The sequence below is a fragment of the Diaporthe amygdali genome, assembly GCF_026229845.1.
Source record: "Diaporthe amygdali strain CAA958 chromosome Unknown NODE_2_length_3802984_cov_64_841326, whole genome shotgun sequence".
Taxonomy (NCBI): Eukaryota; Fungi; Ascomycota; class Sordariomycetes; order Diaporthales; family Diaporthaceae; genus Diaporthe; species Diaporthe amygdali.
The window spans coordinates 2,174,587-2,200,202 of record NW_026517022.1 but is presented as its reverse complement, the minus strand read 5'-3'; the positions used below and the strand labels follow the sequence as shown (position 1 = coordinate 2,200,202).

Genomic DNA, 25,616 nt, shown 5'->3' with positions numbered 1-25,616 from the left:
AACTCAGCTGACTCTTTCAAGACGCGAGAGAAGGATCTGGATGCTGAGAAGAAGAAATGCCGAACTCACTGGGTTCTCCCAGAGACTGATGCAAGTGAGGATGATGGTGGTCATAATAATATCATCCCAGCCGGAGCATGTCCGCGAGCCTGCCAAAATGGGAAGGTTTATGAACTGCGCAAACATCTAAAGCAACATTTTCAACGACGTGGGTATATGTTTCCCGAACAGCCTCTCGTACTGATTGGTTTGGTGCAGATGTCCAATGCCATGAAGTTTGCGTGTACTGCCACCAAGCTTTTGAGCAAGCCAGCAAATTCTTGAGACACATTACACCGATTAATTGCACCGATGAGCCTCTGGAGGTTGATCAGTCCAAGAATATCTATACTATCTCGAGACGCGATATAATAAGGCAAAAGGTCGACAGTGCCCTGTGCGAAGAAGAAATGAGGTCTAAGAAAAGGCTATCAAATATTGCAAATCTTGAGGCTAACCGCGGACGATCAAAGATGGCAAGATTAGGTGATAGCGACGCGATGGCACCTCAGCAAGATGCGCTGCCCGCTCCGAGAGAACTGGACATGCCCGGCGCGGCGGCCCCTCAGCAAGATGCGTTGCCCGCTCCGAGAGAACGGGACATGCCCGGCGCGGCGGCCCCTCAGCAAGATGCGCTGCCCGCTCCGAGAGAACGGGACGTGTCCGGCGCGGCGGCCCCTCAGCAAGATGCGCTGCCCGCTCCGAGAGAACTAGACATGCCCGGCGCGGCGGCCCCTCAGCAAGATGCGCTGCCCGCTCCGAGAGAACTGGACATGTCCGGCGCGGTGGCCCCTCGGCGAGATGCGCTGCCCCTTCCGAGAGGACCCGACACGCCCGACATGACTTTGGATTCGTACATGGACCGTTACGCTCCTGTTCACAGCGTGCTCAATATCCCGCTGCCACCTATCGACTTTACCAAAACTTTCGACCCTTTCAACGCTGTCATGTCTGACGACCGTCATGTTAACGAGTCACGGAACCTCCAATCATATTAATGCTCAGCGGATGTCGCTGTTGTCTGCTGGAAAGTCGCATTGATTCGGATTTTGGAGCTTTGGATAGCAGCGAGCTTGTCCTCTATAGTTTTCGTTCTCGGCAATTCCATTTTTACCCAGGGATTCGCAATGTCCTGTGTCGTAATCTCGCACTTGATCACATATGCTTGCTCCATCATACAAAGGGTTCGTGCATCAAGAATAATCCTGTTATAAGTTAGAACGTCACTAGGAATAAAGCGTGTTCTACTTACAACCCTCCGTCTTTGAAGTGTTTTTCTACTTTCTCACACCCTGTTTCTGCCAATAATTCTGGCGCAGGTGCCTCCCACAGCGATCGGCTCCCGCTCTTCAAAAAAGACAATTCGAGGAGATGCGATCCTCGTATGTAGTTGACCTGAGATCCCATGGGCAAGAAATGCACCACGAGAGCGTGCCGCTTATCTTCAGAACCACGCCTCCGCCACAAACTCACAGCCTTGCCAGGATACGCTTGATATCTCAAGAAATGCCCGATCACACATCCATCAGGAAAGACAGAATCGATGATGGATGTGATGCACTGGGACTTGTTAGGTGTGCTTCCATAGTCATGCAAACGTACTTACCTCATCGTCAAGGATATGTTGCCGGATGAAGTCCAGGCCATGCTCAGATGCCAAAGGGAAGCGCCGCCGCTCCAACTCTAGTATAGAGCGTCCTATTCCCGGGGCGTCTAGTTCCAGGAAGCCATCATCAGCAAGAGCACGCTCTGCCATTTGTGTAAATTCTGGCATTGCGGATGCTTGGTTGTGGCGGACGGTTATGGTGACAAAGGTGCAAGCCGTCCCCGCTTGAAGATTTTTGTTAGCTCAGCACAGTAACCGATAAGACTCCGCCCCACGGGTTCTGGATAAAAGATATTCCTTGCACTGCAATTTAGGCTGTATGGCGGCGGGTACTGCGCCCCTCTCACTAAGACAGGGAGCATGTGAGCCCCGCGCATTTTGAGTTTGATCCACGTCTACGATGCCGAGAATCTCGATTGTGAGATGAGCCAAATAACTCGACGCTCCATCTCTCAGGGAACCACGTGCCCGTCCATTTGTGTCCTAGCCGTGCCGCTGCCGACTTGGCTCCGCACCTCGGGAGCGGCCCAAATAGAGACCTCACATCCCAGAATAGCCCTCCATCGCTGGCAGGAACGCTGGCGCCAAAAATTTCCGTCTCGAATCGCCGATCTGTCCACGCTAGTTGGCACAAGTGGGTAATTGGCCCAGCCCAGGTTGGTCCACTGAGGGACGTTTCTCATGACGTCTCAGCAGTCTCCGCGGACGATGTCTGGCTTTGTGAGAGCCAGCTTTCGCATGACTTCACGAATCGTAGCGTGGAGGTGTTTCCGAAACAAACAGTGTCAATCACATTCTTGTCCAATTTTCGTGGCCCAGCCACACACGGGTGTCGTCCCCGTACCCGTGCCGCTGCGGGCACGGTCACAAGCAATTACGCGAAATGATAAGAGGCGCTTCAATCCTCACGGCCCTCCTTGGTCTAGCCATGCTGCTGTGATGCGACTTCTACTTCAAGGTGGTGGGTCTCGATACAGAGCAAGTTACTCTACTTCAACAATCCATCTAAAACGCTTCTGTGACCATACCAGCTTTATGGCAAAAACGCGAGGCCGAACGAGCACGAGGGAACGAATTTTCTTCATGGCAGGCTGCCGGCTTTGGGCCTATGTCGCAAGTCAGCAGTGAGGGGTAGAAGGTATACTTCGCAAAACAGCTAGAAGAGGCGATGGAAACACGACAATGCACAAATTGACCGGTGGATCAAAGAAGCTCGCAAACGGAAGGACCAGTTGACGTTGCACAACACAGTACCCACAAAGCGAAGACTGCAAATTATTCTCAATCCACGACTTAGTCGACCATCTATCTCGCTTCTCAACTATCCATGGTTATCATCGTCGAGATCGTCGACACAGCCGACAGCAGCTCTCGTTACGTTGCAGCCGTCTATGGTGTATATGAAGCTCGGAAAATGATCCTCCCACTTCTTGAGGGTGGCTATCTCTTCCTTATTACGATCCAACGTCCGTAGTGTGAATAACTTTTTATCGGGGACATTAATGGCGCTCTTGAAATCTTTCATCGTGGCAACCTCCTTCCCGTCGACGCGATCGACGAATGTGTGAAGCGAGAGCCCATGCATATCGGCAGGACTACTAGGCGTGGTAGCGGCGACGTAGACTTCTGAATCACACGTTCTTCTGAATCGGGCTCGAAGAGAGGGTCTGTGAATAACAGCCCCGCAGATGTAGACGAATTTTTTAATCTGCGTATGGTCGATGTGGACCGCAGGGACCAAAAAGTCAACCACTTTCCCGTCACGGAGAACCCGAACGGGGATACGGGCGTCCGTAAAGATGTACCGCAGGTCGAAGCTCTGTGTTACCCGCTCCTTGTTCAACTCTAGAATGATATCACCCTTGCGCAGCGGATGCAATTCGGGTTTGCCATCCAGCGCGGTGCATTGCAAAGATACAGTCTGATCCGGCAAGCTTCCCCAGAATGCATCGACAAGCGAAATGCTTTCGACGTCAAAGTCCTGGAATCGTATGTTACTGGGCTGGCCTGACTTGCATAGCTCGGAAACAACGTCCACTCGGCTGGCGGGGAGGAAGTAGTTTTGGCCAGCGGCGTGACTGGGCCAGACTTGCTGTAATCCAGCCACTGTTCCATCGTCATAGAGAATGACGCCGCTCTCTCTCCGAGAGTGGTGAAGTGAGGAGCACAGTCTCATGGTGGAAGGGAAGGTAAGGACCTGCACCTTGTTGGTAGAAAATGCGATCGCTAATTAGCTCAACATAGGTCAACCTTCTTCTCGGCATTATCGAAGCTTGCCAAGTAATCCCCATCGCCTTCTTTAAGGCGTCTTTCCGACAGGGAAGCCGGTTTGAGGTCTAGGCCCTGTGGAACATCAGCAGTGTTGTACTTGATGAAGGTGAAGTCGACCGCCTCGTGCATGAATATGATGTGCGCCCGTACTTCTGTTCCTGCTGAGAGCGTGATTTTGACTTGGTCGACCCATGACGAATTTCCGCGACGTGTGACAACAAGGCCATGCTCGAGGAGCAAGCCGGTCCTGATGAACTGCCCGGTGCCGCACCCGTCAACGTCCGCAGAGTGGAATAAATGCAAAGACACAATACCGTGGAAGATCTCGTTGACTTTTTTGCCAAAACAATTTTGGGGAAGAGTCGTTCTGATGCCCTATGCCACGATCCCGCCCGTGCCTGACCCGACCAGACCAGAGGGCTGGCCGGAGGCGTCGCCGGAGGGCACAGACATTTTCTTCTCGACCCAGTTACCTCCTTCCACAGGCTGCCTCCTCATCTCCACTGGCCATTCGGAATCCTGGGGTGGAAGGTAGGCCGTAGTGCGCACAGTCTTGCGGTCTCTGATTTGTCTGTGTATGGTACTAATATGTTGCCCTCCCCGTCCGAGGAATAGGAGCACTTTCAACAAGCTTCCCATGTCCGGTGTTGGGTGGCCGTTGATGGACTCAAGCAAATGATGAGGTTTGAATGCATCAAGACACCACCTATAGGGTAGTTTGCCCAGGAGGCCGTCACCCAGTTAATTGGGTGGAAGGTAGCGCCGAAGTGGCTTATGAGGTGATGTGCAGAGATGGCGTGGAGATCTTCGATACAGCAATTGACTGGGACTTCTCGATCCCGGCGCCAAATGCGGAAGCTGACCTTTCCGATCGATATGATTGTCCTCGTACATGCTCAGCCTCCACAGATTGACTTGCAGCTTTTGATCCACCTCCAGAAGTATATCGCCCGCTTCGATCTTGCCGTGCGCAGGGCTTCCCTCAAGTACTGCCTCTGCGACAATGGCGTTGGCCTTCTCTTGGCCCCGCATTTTATTGTCCCACTCAGCCGGCAGGCCGTATCGCTTGCTCTCGTGGAGTGCTTGTAGAGTCCATTTCACCTGGATGGTGCCTCGAGGAATGGTTCTCCCGGCAGCTAGGGTCTCTATGACCATCTGAGGATAGTACGGGGGAAGGAGGAAGTTGAGACTGCTTTTTGGCTGCCCTGACATCATCAAGCCAACAGCCTCGCCTTCTATGTTTAGGCAAAGAAGCCACGGTATGGCGTCTGCACAAACATCAAATCAGCAAACCACATGCATTTGCGCCTCACTTCTGCCTCGTTTATGCAAGTCTCTAATGTCATTAATTTTTTTCCATAGTGTGCATGCTATACCACTATTAGCATTCTCAAAATCCACACATGAAATGCTCCTGGAAACTTCACTAAGATAGTTAAACTACAGCGTAGTGACACCGCAGTGACATCTAATTAGTGCTTATATTATAGTAGGGGCTACAGCTTGTAGGCCTTGTTCACACCATAACTACAGGTTGTAGGCCTTGTTCCCACCATAATCACAGGTTGTAGGATTTTCTACTACACACTTGATGCGGTCTGCCCTGTCCTGGTCATAAAAATTCAGGGGATGCAGCTACTGTTTGACATAGTTGTGGTACGGGCTCAGGAAATACAGCTGTGAAAATGTGAGAGAACTTGTTCAGTAGCAGGATGTATATAATAATTATATACAACCACTACATATCCTTCAGCCATTGAATTGAAAACACACACGCACACACGCACACACACACACGCACACACACCATCAATCAGCTCTACACTATGTCTTCCTCCCAACAGCCACTCTGCTACCGTTGGCAGGAGAAACTCAGAGGTTTTTACCAAGTTGTTTACCACTTCTCTTCTGAGATGAGAGGTATATCTAAACCTTGAATCATGTAATTTGAAAGCACCTAGGAACTGATAATTATCAGGTGGGCGTACAGCTTGGAAAGGCCACGTCGAAGCCGGAGGTTTAAGGTTCGATTCCCGATACTTTTACAACAACATGCATAATGCCAAGGAAGATGCGGCAGAGGTGGCTTGCAAATTTTTAGGAATCCAGTAAAGCATGAAGACAGGAAGTCAGTACAACGAGGTTGGAGAAATCAAAGTCGACCTCTAACAAGGAAGAGCCACACCCATGAGGTTTTGGACATGCAAGTTCATGAGCCACTCGTCAAAATTGGCAGGTTGGTAGAAGCATTCATGTAGCCGACCAATCTTATTTACCCTTGCCCGACCTAGCGCCCGTCCTTGGCAGGTGCCCACTAGATGCCACTTCGAACTACTCCGTGGGGTGCTTTCCTGTATGCTTGGAACTATCACCAATCAATTATGTATCGTTCACTCACCAGATGGTAGCAAATATGTCATTGCAACAACGGTCACCAGGGTCACAGGTATGCGTTGGACTCGCTGCAACTTATCTTCTGCACAAGGGACGGCGACACCATGTGGAAGGCCGTGACCAACCTCTGGGGCGGGAACCGACACCCGCCATCGCACACGTGGCCGCGCTCCACTCCACGCCATCGCTGGTGGCAAGCCTTACTGATTATCTCTCTTGAGAACTCTCCATGCCTTTATTAGCATACTCAAGTACCCAACATGTAGGCAGAACAGAGTCTGTGGTGCCGCCCTCTTTTGCAAGGCTGTCTGTCGTAGTGAAGTTGAGTGTTTGCTTGTCTGGAACACTCAAGCTTCGACCCTGGCTACATTCTGGCGTGATAGCTTGGACAGAGGGACAAGACTCTTCAGTGATGCTGGTCGCCGCGAGATTGACTTCAGGTTGCGAGAATAACAATGAATACAAAGCTACATATCCAGGCTGTAGGAAAAGGTCGAACAACACTTATCAGATTCCAGCACAGAAGATGAGCCTGCCCGAAGTTTACATGACGCCCCTTCCAAATTACTCTGTGAAATATTGATCGAACATTTGATCCAAATGGGGCGTCCTGGGCCTCTCTAGAGCATGGAGTTTGTATGTTAACCATTTGACCCCAAGCCAAACCGTGCAAAGAAAGCATTGAGGAAATGCTGAAACAGGCAGTTTCCCTTCTCCTGCAAAAGCCAACACCGCTATCGAAGTTGTGACAATGATGAAGCAAAATAATACCACCATGATCACTCCTCTGTGCTTCCAGAGATGCTGAATAAGGTGGAGACATGTGGCAGCAACAAGCACTCGCAGCAAAACAAGCGGCGCTGCTGTGAGGTCGTTCGAATCAGACTTCCATATACCCGCACCGAGTAGTCCACATTCAACAACGCCAATGATAAAACACAAAAGCTTTATTATTGGCACATCAATACCTATAGGCAGGTTCCAGTAGTACTGTCGTAGAATACTTTCAAGAAGAGGACAAAACACCTCGAAGAACTTACAAGTATATCAGCATAGAAACAACTAAGTATTTAGGGAACACCAAGACTTACCTCGATAAAGGTAGTTATGAAAATGCAGATAGCTCGCAGGGCTAGAAGAATATGAGAGGGATCAGGAAGGTGAAAGGACTCGGCGTTTTTGATGCTCAAGTGAAGCGCGATAGCAAGCGAGACGGTCGGCAACACAAAGATGAAAGGTAGTAAATAGGCGTGCTTCCATGCAAACCATGGCATTAAGGAGGGCTGGTTGGCCTGTGGACTCAGGCGAATGACGAACCAGACCAAGCCAGCTGCATTCGTAGAAGAAAAGGCACCCCACCCGTCAATAAGCTGGAAGAGACCATCCTGCGCCATACTGAGTGCTGGTAAGGTGTAGTTCGCAAGTAATGTGAATAAGGCAACCAGAATGAAAGGTTTCATGTTTGGACAGGTGTCGATACAATATATACTAAAATTTATTTCAGGTGCCATGCTTGGCAATACATGTACCTATACTTGCACGGTACAAAGACTTGACTCTTGACCACTAGTGTCCAGATCGATAGTCTGCTCTGCGCTGCATGGTAATCTGCAGAGTCGAAGCATGCCTGTTGTTCTCATGCAATTCTCAAGACACCTGGTACAGATGTCCCCTCCTTCTTCCCTTTTCTTTTTCTTTTCTTTTTCTTTACTCCGGCCATCCTCGCCCCACCACAGGCAAAAGACAATTGGCCAGAACTTCGTGTCATCCACCAGAGCCTGCAGCCTATAGTAGCCTTATTAAGAAACAGGGCCTACAAGCCGTAGTCTTGGTGGGAACAGGGCCTACAGGCCGTAGTCTTGGTGGGAACAGGGCCTACAGGCTGTAGTCTTGGTGGGAACAGGGCCTACAGGCCGTAGTCTTGGTGGGAGCAGGGCCTACAGGCCGTAGTCTTGGTGGGACAGGCTGTACCCCCTACCTTTCGTATTTCATATTGGCATCCAAAGTGTTTCGGTCCGTGGCTGGGATTAATGTCGCGACGAGGACGTCATCGCAAGTTGAGTGTTGCCCCGGCTTCCTCACATTTCTTTGTCACTTTTTATCCTTGGTGGAGAAGTCCTGAGTCATTCCAGTGCGATTATGCCACAAGCAGAGACACAGAGGCTCAAGAAACACTACACCTATTTATCAGACGGAACGCCGCATGCCAGTGATCCAATAAAACTTTCACCATCTGTTTATTCTCGATAACGTGTATTTAATTTCACAGACTTCACAATGATGGCCTGCTGTCGATACTCTTCACCTTCCCCATCCCGGACTGCTTCAACAATCTTCGATGATTTCGATGATGTGAGCAAGGCCACAAACATTACCGGAAGAGACGCTGATGCGACCCTTGAGGCTGCAGCAAGCAAGGAAGGTAAAATGTCTCACACGCTTTTTCCTGGCTGCTCCAGCTAACCACACTTAGTGAGCCCTGTATGCAAGCCTGTTTATCCCAGTGTTGAGACATCTGACGAGAACTGGGAGGACAGAGCAGGCTCTCCCGGGAGCTCGGGGAAGAAGCTATGTGACTCCGGGCTGGCGAGCCTGTGCCCTTCTTCGGAACAGGAGTCGCTTATGTTCAGCATGGGGGAGAGATCATCTGATTCTGAGGCGGAAGAACACAACCCCAGGTATCACCCGAGCCCGACAAAACACCAGGGTGCTTCTGACGCGACAATCACTCCTGAGGCGATGATGCCTCCTGAGTCAACGGCCCATTCATGCCGAACAGCCCCACCTAAAGCGGCGGCGGCCCCTCTTAGAATGACGCCCCCTCCCAAGGCGACGATCCGCGCTGAGGCTGAGGCGACGATCCCGTTGAACATTCCCTCTACGCAGTATATACCATATACTGCGCTAGTCGAGGAAATTCACCCTCCACGCATCGTGACCGTCGGTTCCGTCATCCGGCTGATCACGATTCGCGTAGATGTGGAATGGAAGTACTTCAGTCGTTTCTATAACCAATGTCTAACCTTGCTCGTCGAGCTGAAGGACGCGGACGACCAGTCAGACCGAAGCTCGGCGCTGAGATATCCTTCCGGCAATGATTTCGGTCAGGGCAAGGCGCTTCTTAAAAGCAAGCAGCCAAGCACATTTTCGGACGACTGGGGCAGGAGTATCTTGCGATTCTACTTCTACATTGATTCATTGCGAGTGGGCGAGCAAGGCAGCTACCGCTTTCACTACACTGCTATGATTCCTAGTGTTTTGGGTGAAGCACCGACCATGCAAGGGACGTGCTTTGTAACGGATGATTGTCCGGAGTTCAGTAAGTATCAACAAAACTGTTGCATGTTAGAACCGCAGCTAATTCCAGAGTCCAGCGTTCGATGAGATGGTATCCATTGAAGCGCATGCAGGCACCCTGCGTCGTTTCTGGAACGGGAGTTGCCAACAGATCGAAGTTATTACCAAGTGAGATCTGAGAGGATAAGGTTAGAGAGATCGAGGTATGGAAGGTAGGACGATAGATTATGAATTGACAAGGTTGCAACGCTCGTCACCGTGATGGATAATGTGTGAAGCCATTTCTGAAAAAATGCCTGCGCCCTGCATGCAGAACGCGTCCAGAGCTGTAAAGTTTCCATTGATGCCTACCGCGGTGTATTCTCCCTGCTCAGACTTATGTGTGCGATGATACTGGAGCTAGAATATTGATTGCGGACGATCACTGAGACACTTCCGCGTCACGTATGACAAGATCTTAGACAATAATAGACCATGAATGTCACCGCCGCCGTGATCTCCCTACTGCAGCACAGGAATCGTGGCCACCGAGCAACTCCCCTAATGCTAATCTCTCACATATACAAAGAAGCACAAAACCCGGCATGTCGTACCGCTCGGATCGAAGGCTCCCCCCTCCAAACATCAACATCGCGCTCTCGCCGGGGGCTGAGTTGTTGGCTACGGGCGTGTGTAGACCCGCGACCCTGAGGTTGAAGACAATGAATCTATCACAGCCAGCCGTCACAGATGACGATTCATGTGCAGGGCTCGCGGAATGCGTTTTGCAGCATGTGAAAATGCTTCAACGTCAAAACTCTCTGCGTTGGGTGATTCTAACATAATCCGCCCGTGCCTGCTTACATGCCTGCTGGGCCGCCTCCTTTTCTGGCTTACCACAATACCTAAACTTTCGGAATGTGACTGCCAAATTGAATCCTCCACCTTCCCCTCTGCTTCATGGTCTACCGTAGGAGAAGGAGGCGGATACGTAAAATAAGGAGGTTCACAGGGTTGGTTGGGCGGCGGCACACCAGACAAGCTTTTACCTCTTTGGTACATTTCCTGATCCTGAAAACGGTCAACCCGACCAGATTGGTCAAGCTCAGCTTCAAGATTCTGTGTCCAGGATCTGTTGTTGTCCTCAAGGACACTGTCGACACCCGGCTGAAGACGGGTTGCGAGTGAGCTGCTTCGGTCTCCATAACACATTAGTTGGCGCAGTTCGATTACTTTGGAAAAGACGCTTACATATGACCAATCTGGAACATGCAGGCGGCAAAGGTAGACTCTGCTAGGCGGCCTGCACGCAATCCACCACACTGTGTCTGGCAGGCCGCGGGAGGTAGGGTGATGCGTCTGACAGGACGGAAATGAAATTGGTTCTACCGCCTAAGCAAGGCCTTGGTAACCTTGTGGTTGGAAACTCAGATCCGAAGCAGCGTAGAGGACCTTGGTTCCGTATTGTCCTGTTAATGCTGTCGATGCTCTTACAGCGCTAAAACCCGTAAAGGAAAATGCGTGGCTCCTTCTTGACTCTTATGGAGCGTCCGGGGAACCCTCCCTCCTCGCGTGCCCTCGTCCTAGAGGCCCCTGCCGCCGACACCACAACATCGTCTGGATGATGCGTGACCGAGTGGACAGGAGAGCCTCGTTGATGCTGGAAGACGTTACAGTTAAGATTTCTGGACAGTGTGCCCAGACCAGAGAGTTGGAAGAAGCAACTGGCAGGTTGTTCAGACTTCACGTCAATGTCATATGGGCAGCGATCCAGATGAGAACATCAATGCTCCTAACGGTCCATCCCACTTGTCCATTACCTTATTTTTCTGAATACTGCCGGAATATGTATCTATTTTTCAATTTTTGGATAGACATTGTTTGCCCTGTCTCATCCTGTGCCATGAGGCGAAAAACTCACGAAATGGAGGCAAGAGGGCTGTCAAATCAGAAAATGCAGATAAAATTAGGGCATGTGATGTTCTTTCTCTCCTGTGTGTTTCCTCTGACGATCTACAGATGTATTGACATGCAACCTCTCAAGTTCTTGGTTCCGTTGGTCAATCGCTTTTCTGCACAACTTCATCCAGATCAGTCACCGCTGATCCACCATTGGAAGACTTTATTTCTCATCAGTGGCGCTTAGGAATATCGGTCTATTTCTACTTACGCCCGGGTTTTCAGGAGGAGGAGTAGAGGGAGGAGCCGAACCCTCTGATTTTCCCGACTCTGATGGCATGATTGACTGGGTGTGATTTGATAGGTTGCTAGCAGAAGGTATGGGGGGGTTTTTTTTGGCAGATGTTGGCGTGAATGAAAGGTTGTGACAGATGAAATCGTAATCTTGATGAGAGGCGAGTAAGGTTGTATATTAATAGAGAAAAGATTGATCAACGCCAACACATCCAAGTTCTCCCAGCTTTGACCATCATCAGATATATACCAGGAGATGCAAGCCGCAGTTTGGACGATGGCGCTTAGGCATGCCAGCAGGCCAAGCAACATAGGGGGGTGCTCGTTCTGGTCCGGAAGGACGTGTACATGCTTCATACTGCTGATATCACGACAGCCGGTGAGGCTTGCTCAAGATGCGTTGGATGTGATCGTATGCCGAGATGGGCAACATGACTTTGCTTCACCATGAAGGGGTGAGAGGCAGAGAATGTGCTCTCGGCCTAATTTGGAAGCATGTCATAAAACGTGCTCCTGGCCTGATCAGGAAAAGGACCGTAGAATAGACTCCGGTCTAATCAAGAAGGGCATCGTGAAACGTGCTCCTGGGCTTATTAGGACGAGTGAAGTACAGGGAGTCACCCTCTCCTGTGCGCAACGTGCCTGTCTGACTTTTTCTGTCGCTGGCAATGACCCCACGCGAGACAATGCTGGTCGCTGGTGATTGGGCGTTTGTTGAGTGCTCTTGTGATGGATGCCTGTCACATTCGTGGCCCCAAAGCGGCCACGGGGGCCGTTGTGCTTAACGCACTTGATGGAGGCGGGACCATGCGCCCCATCGAGATTGATGCATAGGTACAGCATGGTATGCTGTTACCTTTTCAAGGTGGTGCCATTTTGAATTGCCACCTGCACATCCGGAAGATGTTCGCAGTAGTGCCAATCTTGGCGAGGCCTCACCAGGCGCCACTTTCGACTTCCGTTAGCCGCCCGTCACCTACTACCTGTAAATGCTTCCGACTCCCCTCTGCAGTCGTCTGAGGGGGTATGTACCAAGCTGCTCGCGGTTCCCGGACACGATTCCCCGAATTGGCGGGGTGAATCTCTACCAATCTACTGCTCCTTCCCGTCCCACTTGCAACCCGCATGTGTACTTCGTCCGCACTATGAATCAAGCTAGGACGACTAGGGGTTTCGGCGAACTTTTTCTCGGAAACCAGGATAGAGTCCGGCCAAACGCGAGTCTAGCGCTTCTGCGCATTTCGCACCCCCGTGACCACTCCCGCGCAACCAACGCCAACGGCGCAACAAACGCACTTAATATCAAACTCGTACTCATACTCGCAGCCCCTCTATACTCTGGATCGATGTGGAGCCCAAGGGAGGCTTGAACGGCGTCAATGATCACTGTCGCTTTTCGGTGGGCCTCTGCAGTGTCGCACCGTGCAATTTCAACCGAATACGAGAAGAAAAGCACTACGGCATTTGGAATTCCGATGACGGCCTCCTGGTCTGCAGATCCATTCCTGCAGGTTCAGCAAGGACAGGGAACGGGAAGTGTGGATAGTAGGCACGTGGGTAGTGCGCGCTAGCAATCTTGGCTGGGGTAGGATTCTACGCCACGGTCAGGGCTACAGCTTGTAGGCCTTGTCCCCACCGTGACTACAGCTTGTAGGCCTTGTCCCCACCACTGCAGGGCTACAGCTTGTAGGCCTTGTCCCCACCATGACTACAGCTTGTAGACCTCGTCCCCACTACTGCAGGGCTACGGCTTGTAGGCCTTGTCCCCACCATGACTATAGCTTGTAGGCCTTGTCCCCTCCATGACTACAGCTTGTAGGCCTCGTCCCCACTACTGCAGGGCTACGGCTTATAGGCCTTGTCCCCACCATGACTATAGCTTGTAGGCCTTGTCCCCTCCATGACTACAGCTTATAGGCCTCGTCCCCACCATTGCAGGGCTACGGCTTGTAGGCCTTGTCCCCACCATGACTATAGCTTGTAGGCCTTGTCCCCTCCATGACTACAGCTTGTAGGCCTCGTCTTCACACCGCATATAGCCTGAAACGGCTACTGATTAATAATCTGTGGGCAGGTGTATCGGGAGAAATCGCCTTGATCTCGGTCACCTGGTTGACATTTCCTTTGCAAAAACCGACTGCAGACTCCATGATTCCTGACAAGCACTTGGTCATACATTTGCTTTTTCCCAATGGCTCACCCCTGTCGCCGCTATTGTTTCCAACATCTCTGTCATTTCCTCTCTTGCCCGGCTGATTCACGGCGCCTGGATTTATACAATGTATGAGATGTATCTCCGAATTGCTTGGGAAATTCTGATTGAAAATGAGGATCTGCTCTACCAGAGCCCGTACTAGATGTACCTAAGCGTAGAGGTCACAGCATATCAATTAAGGAGCAAGCCAGCTCACATGTCAGTAAGCACGGTCGACCGCCATGTACCTACACATACCTCAAATGAGGCCCCAAAAGCAGCTTCCACTCGTTAGACTATATAATCAGGCTTTTCTGGCTATCTGTCCTATATGCTCACCAAACGCTCAATGCCTTATGTTTCATGCCTGTGATCCAAAACTGAACGACTCAAGAGAATCAATGAAACTTATTCTTCTTGATCAGGATGCTGTTGACGCTAGGATCAACATCATTTCTCAGGCAATAGGGCCTATCCAAGGTCCCCTATCCTGCTGCGAAGCTGAATTTCAAAGCGCCACTACGATCCTCAAACACTACTTCGCCGCGCACCGCAAATCATACTTATGTCCTCGGCCTGGATGTTTGTTTACCCAATGTCACGAACGCGTGGTCGACCACTTGAGGAAACACCAACGAGATCCATCTGACGAACATGAATGTAGAGTCTGTGTGATGTTCTACTCGTCTAAGTCAGGTTTTCATCAGCATGAAAAATCTCTCCTCCACAGCATCATTAAGGACATAACCTTGAAAAGTGGGGTCAATTTCATGTCCGTCCTAGCGGACAAGTCAACCCAGCCTGCTCTAAATCAATCTACCAAGAAGAATCCGGACATTACTTTGCCCAATCAAACACAGCAAATTCCTTGTCACAGCGTGGTGGATTACGCGCAGAACACCCAGCACAGTCTACCTTGGGCGACCCACAACTCCCCAGCCTACTTCAATTGGTCATATGTAAGCGTCTTTTCCAAATTAGCCAAAATGCGCAAATTAACATGCCATGCAGGCCGGAGCAGCTAGCTCTCAACAAGGCCTCAGTCAAAACGTCAACAGTGCATCACTTGAGAACAACAGGTACTGGACACAAATCCCTGAGGCTGGGCTTAGTGTAGCTGACGGTTGGACTGCGGCACACAAGGCAAGCTCTGACCTCTTCACTGCATACCCCGATCCTGAAGAGCCAGGGCTTCTCAAAGTATCGTCTTTCGAGTACCCGACGCAAAGCAAGGGTCAATAGGTGGATGCACCAACACCAGCACATTCTACACTGTCAAAGGGGGAATGGTAGACCAAGAACTGGCCGAGGCCGAGAAAATGGCCAAGCAGAAAGATGAGGAACTGAACAAGGCACAGTATAATGTGATCATCTTGTACCAAAAGCATCAACACTGTGGCAATTTGGACCCTCTGGGGGCAGCTGGGCAGGCATATTGTCAGGCATATGAGACTTTCGTTCTGGCAAAAGAGGCGCACACGCAGGCATTGGCGGATCTTGCATCGAAGCAGCTTCGCAGACCGGGAGACGGGAGGTAATTAGATGTGTCCATCGTTCTCCCCGGATCACGGCTTAAATAGCAAGAAGTTCTTGTGCATTCCGCGGCCCATCGCATCTAATTATGTGTGAATGCTGACTGTGGCGAATTCGCGCCTTGAATGGTACTTTCGATGTGATGTGTATAATGGCATCCTCTGTATTGCATCATCAATCCGACCATGCAGCAGTCAGCTGTTGCCCTCAACTATCAGCATGGGGGTCACTGCAGCAGTCTCTTTTCACTCACGTGACCCCAGTCCTGCAAGTAGGACTTCTGTGGTACTACCCTAGAAATGGGCCGGGCCGCAGCGCGGCCAGCCGGCTGAGAGTCCGGTCCTCACTCTGATTGGCGGTTGAAGCGGCATCCACCTTAGGTATGTAGTGACAAGTGACAGTCTGCATAGGAATGGCTGAGAGGCAGGGTTGACAGAATGGCAAGACTCCAAGTACAGCTAGAGCCGGGGTACCTTACTGGCAGATGTATTTCACGGCCATTGAACAGCGGCCTAACCACCTCGCGAAGTAGAGCGGGGGCGGGAAAGTTGCTTCTGGATCCTCTCCTGCCTTCCAACACGCTTACCTGCCCTCTCCGCCCGACATCATCTGTACCCGTCTTCTCTTGGCCCTTTATGTCTTTGTTTCAGATAGAGCAACACGAAGCGCATTCCACCTGCAGCGGTAGCGATGGCAGAGTGAAATTTCAGTTTCGAAATATTTTACTTGATTACCTGGATTTCATTTCATCAGGGTGAGTGGGTCTGAAATTTCAAGCAGCCCACCCCCTGGGGCACCCCCCTGGCATGTCCCAGTACCCCTCGATCTATTACTCCTTAAGGTGCACAGATGCCATAATCTAACCCTAACCCAGAGATTACTCAATATGCTTATATATTATCTCAATTGAATACCTAAATAGGTTAGCGTTGAAGTCTCAACATTTTCACATCTGCTGACCACTACACTGCGAATTCGTAGGGGTTTCAAATCAACTCGATTGGACGCGTGGCGGGCAATCCCTAGGGGTCACTTAATTACATAACCCGGCACGTGACTTGTGATACGTGCCAACTGCGTTGGGCGCAGCCCAGGGACGGCCCTTCTATGTAGGTAAACAAAACAAAACGAACAAATTTTCCCTCCGTTGTCCGTCCCTCTGTTTTCCTCCTTCTTCTTTCTTAAGAGTGGGTGGGTGGGTGATTTTAAATGCAGTGCAAGCGTGGCCTATAGGCGGATAACAGGTGAGGAAGAGGGGAAAGACCAGGACAGACGCAGGCGGGGGACGCACTCCTTTTTGTCCGCCCGCTTCCGTGTACACAGATACTGCCAGAGATTTCTGAAAACCACCGTTTCGCTTCACCGGGGTCGGTGGATACCGAAATTCGCCATTGCTATGCAGCGGGCTGCGGCCAGGGGTACCAGCCCTGTGTGGAAAGCCCCTCCCTTCCTTGTCCATCATCTTGTCTCTCAAGTCTCCCATCGGGCCCAGCATTTCAGCCAGTACAGATCCAGAATAAGGGGATGAGGGGCGAAGAGAAGATGGGGACATGTGATGTTGGGCGGAGAGGTGTGAGGACGTGGAGCTGAACGCCAGCGGGGCTTTCTGGGCTGGGACCCATATGGCCCTTATCGATAGGTTTATCTTATCAGCCCACCGCCATACTGTAAATAGCTTCCAGGGCGCGCGCGCAGCTATGCTGCCCTCGCCTTTCTTTTCGCTAGGCGAACCTTAACAGAAATCAACATATTTCTACAGCCAAATCGAGCCTTTGTGCCGTGACGACGTAGGGACCGTCTCAAGAGGGCAAGTGCATGTGTGATAATGGCGGGAGAGGATTAAGTAGAGGGAGAAGAAATGGTGGTGGCTGGTTAGACGTGGAACCTGGCGGGCTGGGGTGCTCGGCGCGCTAAGAGGTCTCGGAGCCATCTGCCGCCCCGCCGGGCTTGGCCCTATCACACGCGTTCCCGCTCCACCATATGGGGCGGCTGGGCCGTTTTTGAACGGGCCGTAAAATACGACTGCCAGTTGCGACAAGGCCCCTGACCTGGCCTGCCTGGCCGGGCCTGGAGACTTGTTTGCTCCCCTCGTCCCCGGTCATGGCCCGAGGTAATTGCCGCTTCAACCGCCAATGACGGCGAAGGCCTCTCGGCCAGCCGGCTGGCTGCGGCGCGGCCTGGATATTGAATGCATATGGACGGTTGCCACACTCTGGTGAAAAAGCAACAGTACTGATCTGAACCTTCTCGAGGACACGGTCGTAGCCCAGGGCTTTTCCCGCTAGTGATCTTTGACAGAAAGCATCAGAGGTGCTGTGGCGTTTGCTCCGTCGCCCAAGATTGTGAGGCGGCACGGCGAGGCATCAAGACGGGGGCTCTCTGCCTCACCTCCGGGATGTTTTGGTGTGGTCTCCGGTTGGACAAAGTCACGAGGTCAGCTGCAGCTGGAGGAAGGCCTTTCGTACTTGCCAACCAGGCCAACTCGCTTGCTTGGAGCGGCTTGCTTGGAATGTCACGAAAACATGAAACGCCATTTTTTGAGGGGTATTGCGTCAGCCTGTGCGTGTGCCGGTCTATTTTCAACAACTGTCCTTCCACCGCAGTGGCAGTCCCCGTCCTCTCAAAGACAGCCTCTATCCTCCGGCTCTTGAGCCGTATCTCACATCCCCAAGGTGTTTGCTCATGTCCTGTTATAGGTGTGCCGATGCACTGTTGGACCCTCTCTTGGCACTTCTTTGTAACACATTCCAACTATAGGCTGGACACATTGTTCGAATGGTATGACACTCAACCATTTCCCGCATGTCACTGACCCAAAACGCCTGCAATGGCCCGTTGCCTATTCATTTTTTTTTTTAGCAGTGATTGAGTCAACGAAACAAGAAGTACTCACGCAAAATGTCTGTATAATAATTTGGCCCTGCATGTTATCCGATGCGATGTGATAATGGTAAGATTGATAGCAGCAAGGTATGAAAACAATGCTAAAGAGAAAAAGTGCTAGAGAGACCGGAAGGAACAGGCATGAAAGGGCTAGGACGGCATTTCAGCACGAGTGGGATGCTCTTTAAATAAAAAGGCATCGGCCAGCTTGTCTAACAGATTGATGGGATCAGGCTGCGGTGCACTCGTTACTCTAACGGTCCAATGTTGGCTGTCTGCAGGGGAGCAGTGTGACTTCGTGCCTCCTCTGCACTGGTGCCCATTTCTCATGCGTAAGTCATTTCTCGATAGTCAGGGTGGGAGGACAATGCAATTTGCGTGGCTGCTGCGGGATACGCGAGCATCTTAGAGAGACATGCCTTGGGCCCTGCGTGGAACCTGAACTTTCACGCACGGCACTCCTTGCAGAAATGATCTGTCACATCAGGATTTACCCCAGGCGAAGACCGAGCGTGCTCAAACAGGCACCAGGACCAGTTTGTCCTCAATGTATCCCCCTCACCGCGAGCGCACCTCGAGTGATCGCACCGGTGCCCCATGTACACACTATCACGGATCAGGACATCTTGTGGCGGCTCGGGCACACACTGTTGGAATGCCGGGCAGAGCGAGAGGAGAATGGATGGTAGTGCATATATTCTGCTGCTATCAGGAAAGTACTGGCGGACAACCCAATGAAGACACGACAAATTGAGTGTTTGATGATCGATATTATCGACAAAGCCCCCTAAATCGTAGGATCAACACAGACTGTGTGATTGGGAAACCTGCTAGTGTACATCCCCCAGGTAACTTGAGATGAGACGTAATCTATTTTGTTTTAGTAGCAGTTCCTCAGTGCTATAGCACCTGACTTACCAAAGTAGATGTACCTGTTCACTTCAATTCCCGAGGATGTCATTCTCGCCCACATTGTCCACCTCGCAGGAGCTGTTTCGTCTTTTACCATGACCTGGAAGAAGAATCTATATCGGCCGGGCGGCCCCGAGATAGCAATGTTGGTGAAAATGAAGTCGACAAAGTTTTTGCCCAATTGATCCTGGGTCTCGATAGGGAAAGCGACAGAATTGCCCGTAATTCCTGCATGCCTGTTTTCGAGCCACAGTCGTCCTACTTTTTCATTTTTATCAGGCATGTTATTGTACCCCCGTGGGACCCGTACATGCACGGGGCATAGAGCCACATCTGCAGGTGTTATCTCAGGTTTGAGCACAAAGGTGATATATTGTCCCCGGTTTCTCATTATGCCCTCCCACTGATCAAATAATTTTGTATCGGCGTGTTCCATTGCCTGTAGACAAGTGTAATCATCTGGGAACTCGGGTATTGATGCCGGCATGGCTGTCGCGGGAAGTGTTGGTGGAATTACTGCTCCGTCGGAGTTTGGAGATACCGTCAGACGCATGAAATCATCTTTGAACTCGGGTAGTGGTGCCGGCATGGCTGCCGCGGGAAGGGTTGATGGAATTACTGCTCCGTCGGAGTTTGGCGATACCGCCAGACGCATGAAATCATCTTTGAACTCGGGTATTGGTGCCGCCATGTCTGCTGCAATGTTTAGAAGGATTGATGGAATTACTGCTGGTTGAGAAGAATGATGGACAGTGCTTGTATGGAACTGGAATCGAAGAGCTATCATCAGAGAGTTCACGGGAAAGGACGTCCTTTCTACATTTCTATGCTGCCCAAATGGCATTGACCATGAGATCTGAATGAACTGCCACTTGCTTCTTCCAGCTCACCGACTACCTGCAAGATCTCTGGGCGCAGTGTGCTCAAGACTAAGTCTCTCCTGTCCGCCACGTCAGAGACTGTTGTGGTGTTTCGTGAGCAAGGGTCCTGAGATGGAGGGTTCTCCGGGATGTTGTGGGCAGACTGGGGTGTTTTCAGGACGCATGGGTCTCCGGGATGAGTCTCCAAGAGTGTAGGCAGGCCAACGGGATGATAACCATGCTCGCATGCTTCAATACCAGTGTCTCGTGTTGGTTCCGACTCCCACGTTCGTAATCCCGAGATTCAAGGGTCACTAACTAACCCGCAAATGGTGTGAACTGACCGTGGTATCTAGTGAGTACATATGGAGGGCAGCTTTCGTCGTAGCGTATCTTCTTCGAATTCCTCGGTGTGCAACACGAACTCTGCCTTCACTCCCGCCAACCATTTCCTCCGCAATTTGCTGCACCATGGAAATCACAGCGTCTCTCGCCCTGTGCGTCCTCACGGATGGCCAATCATATATTTTGGAGACCGTGGTCACTTCCAGCGAGACCGGAAACAATGATACCCAGTCAGAGATCACGATTGCGTCAAGGAGGTGCCTATGCTTTTCCCGCTACGATAACAGCCTTATCTGATGATTCTTTAGTCACATACATAAGTTTATCTGCTTCCATTCGAGGGACCATGATGCAAGTCCTGCAGGATGGACGCCGAATCCTTGTTTCTGGTATGACCGATGGACGCGGCCTGGATCTTTTCCCATCTTGTTCGCATTGGGACTCCGTATCTGGTGACGGGTGGTGCCACGAGCGGTCCCGCAGCTCTGACGGGAGCGCGATTTGCGGCGAGAATGGGGAAGGTCACTCGGAGACGTGGGTGCTCACTTTCTTTCTGTGGCAGCTCTAGCACATGGCCACCTCACGTCCAGGTATTGTTTTCATGGGATCTGCTTCAATATTACTCAATGACCCAAACATCTTCATTTCAATCTGAATTCGTGTCAGAACAGCGTATTAAATCCATCACGTTGCGTATTACACTCCACTAATGTCTCATCTTGGGACTATCTGCTCTCGTCTATTTGACCTTGACGAGGAAGCAGAGAAGACCAGGACTGTGAGGGTCACCCTTGCTCCACACGAAAACAGCCATTTACACCCTGCAGCGTGTTTCCCTTGGGAATGAATTCACACATACGTGGTTGATCTTCAGCTCGTGCCTCGCCTCCAAGGTATCAAGCTGGGGTAGGCGCGTGGCTGGAGGATGAAGTCCATTCTGGATCCGTGAATTCTCGCGACAGGCACTGTCTCACCGGCCTGTCGGAGCTTAGGCGTCCCAACAGCCATGGAAGAGTGTTCCAAGCAATCAGTTCCCGGCATATTAGAGGCACATTAGCAAACAGGAGAACCGGAAGCATGGATGGAGTAGTACAGTAGCATTCCTAAGGTAAGGGTTCAAGCCACGGCAGGGGTTATAGCTTGTAGGCCTTGTCCCCACCATGACTACAGCTTGTAGACCTTGTCCCCTCCATGACTGCAGCTTGTAGGCCTTGTCCCCTCCATGACTGCAGCTTGTAGGCCTTGTCCCCACCATGACTACAGCTTGTAGACCTTGTCCCCTCCATGACTACAGCTTGTAGGCCTTGTCCCCTCCATGACTACAGCTTGTAGGCCTTGTCCCCTCCATGACTGCAGCTTATAGGCCTTGTTTGTACGGCATTTGGCCTGAAACGGGCCTCTAAATTGACTCCTTGGTCGCTCGGTTGTTGTCCCCTTGCTCTGCATGCTTGTCCAACCGGTGCCCAGAGCCTGTAGTAGATCTACCTAAGCACCAAGGTCATAACATGAGAAGATTGAATGTATCCATGTAATCAATGTATCTCTCCGTCTGAAGGACATTGCGCCACCCTCCAACATGGCCACGCGATCAAAACTGGCGCCTTATTGGAACCATCGCCAAGGTTGTTTAAAAATCGGAAATGGTGCTCTACACTCGGTCATGCTATACGACTTTACACATCTAGCTCTTGCAGTGAGTAACGCGTTCCTGGCACACCAGAGCTTGCGGCCCTGCATTCTTGCATATGCAATGCAGGTGGCGCACTCCACGATCGAGTCTTGGTCTAACCGAACATGGGCCTGCTTTTCTTACGTTCCCCTGTCTTCACCCGAGACCGCAGCTTCGCCAACTGCTTAGCAAGCTCTGCGAAAATATTTTTGGTACGATACTATCATTCGCGTTTCTTTGTCAGCCACTATTAGATGAATCGCGCAATGGGCGCGAGTCCCTGCGAAAGGCCACGGCGGCACCGTTCGGTTTTCATCATTGTCACGACGTCTTACTTGGCGTGATTTTTCTCAGTCATGGACACAAGAGTCTTGTGCGTGAGATTGAAAATCGTCATACACGTGAGGTCGCCCAGGAAGGGAGCACGTGGTACACATTGATGGAATCGCAGTTTAGCTCTGGGCACGTGCCTTGTGGCTACGAGGTTCCATAGAAATGGCTTCATACTTGATGGCTCAGCCCCCCGGTGCACAGTCCAAACCTAGCCTCAATTCGTCTCAAGAACATCAATATGTATGCTTTTCCCTTCCCAGCGGAGGCGTATGTTGCCTTTACGCTGTTCCTCACATAAGTACTCCATTTCTTCGCTTGCTAAGCTCTAAAGTTAGCTGTCATTCTTACATGCGACAATTTGATCGGCACTTACAAAACTCTGGGCAAAAGGTCGTTGAGAAACACTTGCTGACTGCGAAGGCTGGCCTGGTATAGTCACAACCAGGGATTTGAACAGCATAGGTAAAGCGAAAACGCCCCTCTTTCAACACTCGCAATGAAGAAAAGAAGAAGGGGAATCGAAACACCTTCTTCCCACCATTGTTAAGCTCTAGAGAGGGTGGCCTGCTTCCAATACCAGTCCCATTCTGTAAACCTTCCACCCTTGTCATATCGTTTGAGTCCGCTAGCCCGACATTCAGATAGAGCTGAGTTTTGGAAAGACCGCTGAAAAAATCGCTGTCTACATCCAAATGAACAATCATTGGCTGGATATCGCAACCAACAGTTACGATAGTTGGAGGTGGTGTCTTCGCGAATAAAGCAAAATATGGCGGCTGCTCTGAATAAGGTGTAGGGATTTCCGACGTGCTTGACACCCCATATTGGCGAGATTCGTTGACGCCTGACGGAGAGGGGTTATTGATTTCCAACTTGATTGGGAGTGCCTGGGTTGGGCTGATGGTAGAGCATGGGGTTGTCGGTTCAGAATCATACAGCTCCTCTTTCGGGTCTGGTGAAGAGTCACACGGCTCCTCCTTCGGGCTTGTAGGAGAAGGCGTCACTGCGTTCCAGTCTGCGTCAGAATCAGGGGTAGAATGTGCCATCGTGCCTCTCTTCTTCTGGCAAAATGAATAGGTTAGATCTTGATAAACGTTACAAGTTGAAGGGCAAAAGACCTGGAAGTCTTATATACATCTCGCAACCACACTTTGAACCATTCAAATCCACTCTGATGATCTTTTTCTGACCCACACTCCTGAAAGCAGCTGAAAAAGCTGGGCTTGTGGTGTGGTGGATGAACAAGGATGAACAGACCCTGCTCATTGCCAACGGATCGTCTAAGTACTATGGCGGTAGGGGTAAAAATGCGCATTCCTGTTAGGTTATAACCCACATTTCTCAAGCTCTAGGCTTCACTCAATCGGCTCAACTTCGGAGACAATTTAAAGTAAGGGTCGCATCAGACACGATAATTCTTGTGCATTCCCTGTGCAGATTCATGCAGGCCTCATGTAGGTGCTACAGTGACCGCCGCCTGGCAAGGTTGTAGGGGCACAACAACGTGCGGATAGGATCACCAACATACTGGTGTGATAGGACTGCGGGAATCATGCCGGAGGGGAGGGGGGAGCTGCATGATGATTGCCTGTGAGACGGAGAAAAAGAAACGACGGGAACCAGCTTGGACTCACAGGGGGGCCAAAGTTACCCTGTCAGAACCGCCAGGCTCCAGCTCAGTGACACTAGGCCAGGCTATTTCGGGCAAGACTTGTGAGTCTCAGGACAACAGTGTGGATGGTCGGGACTCGTGCAAGTCGAATAGGGCAATGTGAAGCGAACGAGCTAATGCAGACGCAGTCGTGGAGACGATAGTCGCTGGCTGGGTTTCCCACCCTAGTAATGAGACCGATGCTTTCACCCACGCTCCTGCCCTCCTGAATCTCAACCGGTCTGCGACACAACCTGTCAGTATTTTCTAGCTCCAATGCAGAGATGAGGAAGGTGGGTGGCACCAGCTTGATCCCTTGTTCCCCATAACATGCTTCAGGCTAGGCACGACCAACAAGCAACATGCATACGCACCTCATGGACTCGTATTTCCTGGGGAAATGTGCTGCCTAGAACGATGGTGTATTTGGGAAAAGTCAGAATGTTGAAATGAGACCACAAGGCCGTCCCTGGAATTCAAGATGCCCCAAAGTGTTCTTTTTAGTGCTCAAACACTCGAAGGGCTGATGATACCTCGCACAACGCCCTAGTGAAACCCTTCTCGGCCTTTCGATCGACAATGCCAAACGAGGTAACAACATTGCTAAATATGGCTTCAAGCTGTCCATCGACAACATGTGGGGCCGTATTCGCGCCTGATCTTGTCTACGCAGCCTTATGTGCTATATTTAAACTTCTCTCTTACTGGCTTAAATATTATATCCTTTTCCATCATCCAAGCCAAACCTCTTTTGTTTTTCTTCTTGTGTTATGTGAGATTGTAAACTGCGTGGTGTCAGTCTTTTGGGGGGAAATTGTCTTATCTTTTGAGGCAGCCGTATTCAAAGGTGCCAACGCCGCACTCAACAACTCCGAGCAATCGAATGAGGCCAAAAAGGCAGCAATAAAAGCTAATCGAAAAGCCACATCGATTCCCGACACCCTTCAAGCCTTTCTAGGACTTCTCGATCAAAGTATAACAAGCTTTATAGCGTTTTCAAAAACAGGTTGCAACTGGCCTTTCGCATGCGGAGCTTCTGTTATAATGCTATGCCTCCCTCTTGTTCTCCAATTGAATTCAAAAAAGCTTGTTTCCAATGTTCTAGCACACCGGCGTCAGAAGGAGATTGAAATGTAAGCTTGTACGTTTCTAAAAGGCTTAGAAGACTACTGATGAATGGCAGCAGTGAAGAGAACCTCTTTCCAGCGTACGGTAACAGCTCGCGAACCCTGAGGCAATCGGATTGCCATCGTCGCTCCTGTGTCCTTCTCGCTTTCGGCTTGCTCATCCTTATTGCAAATCCCAGCGAGCCACAAACATTCCTACTCGTCCTTCCGTTAGTTCTTCACACAGATGAAAAGTTGGCCAAACTGTGGAAGGCTTTGGCCGATTCGGAATCAGCTTGGAGATTTCTAGAGGGCCAGTACCCATTGTTGGATCAAGGATTCAACCGAGAG

At 50.8% G+C, this 25,616-nt stretch overlaps 8 protein-coding genes across 8 annotated transcripts; 3 read left to right on the top strand and 5 right to left on the bottom strand.

Annotated features, from left to right (window-relative positions):
• Positions 1-449: 449 nt before the first annotated feature.
• On the top strand, positions 450-1,037 carry J7T55_012017 (uncharacterized protein; the record flags this gene model as incomplete). The annotated part of the gene is made up of 1 exon (XM_053136862.1): positions 450-1,037. The coding sequence occupies one exon, from the start codon at positions 450-452 to the stop codon at positions 1,035-1,037; it is 588 nt and encodes a 195-aa protein (XP_052999822.1).
• Positions 1,038-1,040: 3 nt separating this feature from the next.
• On the bottom strand, positions 1,041-2,730 carry J7T55_012016 (uncharacterized protein; the record flags this gene model as incomplete). The annotated part of the gene is made up of 6 exons (XM_053136861.1): positions 1,041-1,060; positions 1,329-1,599; positions 1,646-1,869; positions 2,039-2,266; positions 2,473-2,497; positions 2,674-2,730. 6 exons carry the CDS (start codon positions 2,728-2,730, stop codon positions 1,041-1,043), a joined length of 825 nt encoding a protein of 274 aa, XP_052999821.1.
• A 236-nt stretch (positions 2,731-2,966) lies between these two features.
• J7T55_012015 (trypsin-like protein) lies at positions 2,967-3,821 on the bottom strand (the record flags this gene model as incomplete). The annotated part of the gene is made up of 1 exon (XM_053136860.1): positions 2,967-3,821. The coding sequence occupies one exon, from the start codon at positions 3,819-3,821 to the stop codon at positions 2,967-2,969; it is 855 nt and encodes a 284-aa protein (XP_052999820.1).
• A 59-nt stretch (positions 3,822-3,880) lies between these two features.
• Positions 3,881-5,472, bottom strand: J7T55_012014 (trypsin-like protein; the record flags this gene model as incomplete). Its single annotated transcript, XM_053136859.1, has 3 exons — positions 3,881-4,248; positions 4,780-5,184; positions 5,439-5,472. The coding sequence occupies 3 exons, from the start codon at positions 5,470-5,472 to the stop codon at positions 3,881-3,883; spliced, it is 807 nt and encodes a 268-aa protein (XP_052999819.1).
• Positions 5,473-8,587: 3,115 nt separating this feature from the next.
• On the top strand, positions 8,588-11,211 carry J7T55_012013 (uncharacterized protein; the record flags this gene model as incomplete). Its single annotated transcript, XM_053136857.1, has 6 exons — positions 8,588-8,732; positions 8,784-9,629; positions 9,685-9,775; positions 10,176-10,298; positions 10,681-10,770; positions 11,100-11,211. The coding sequence occupies 6 exons, from the start codon at positions 8,588-8,590 to the stop codon at positions 11,209-11,211; spliced, it is 1,407 nt and encodes a 468-aa protein (XP_052999818.1).
• Positions 11,212-15,259: 4,048 nt separating this feature from the next.
• Positions 15,260-15,511, top strand: J7T55_012012 (uncharacterized protein; the record flags this gene model as incomplete). Its single annotated transcript, XM_053136856.1, has 1 exon — positions 15,260-15,511. The coding sequence occupies one exon, from the start codon at positions 15,260-15,262 to the stop codon at positions 15,509-15,511; it is 252 nt and encodes an 83-aa protein (XP_052999817.1).
• Positions 15,512-17,416: 1,905 nt separating this feature from the next.
• Positions 17,417-19,992, bottom strand: J7T55_012011 (uncharacterized protein; the record flags this gene model as incomplete). The annotated part of the gene is made up of 4 exons (XM_053136855.1): positions 17,417-17,787; positions 17,861-18,009; positions 18,963-19,176; positions 19,308-19,992. The coding sequence occupies 4 exons, from the start codon at positions 19,990-19,992 to the stop codon at positions 17,417-17,419; spliced, it is 1,419 nt and encodes a 472-aa protein (XP_052999816.1).
• Positions 19,993-22,722: 2,730 nt separating this feature from the next.
• Positions 22,723-24,087, bottom strand: J7T55_012010 (uncharacterized protein; the record flags this gene model as incomplete). The annotated part of the gene is made up of 3 exons (XM_053136854.1): positions 22,723-22,826; positions 22,882-23,569; positions 24,037-24,087. 3 exons carry the CDS (start codon positions 24,085-24,087, stop codon positions 22,723-22,725), a joined length of 843 nt encoding a protein of 280 aa, XP_052999815.1.
• Positions 24,088-25,616: the final 1,529 nt, after the last annotated feature.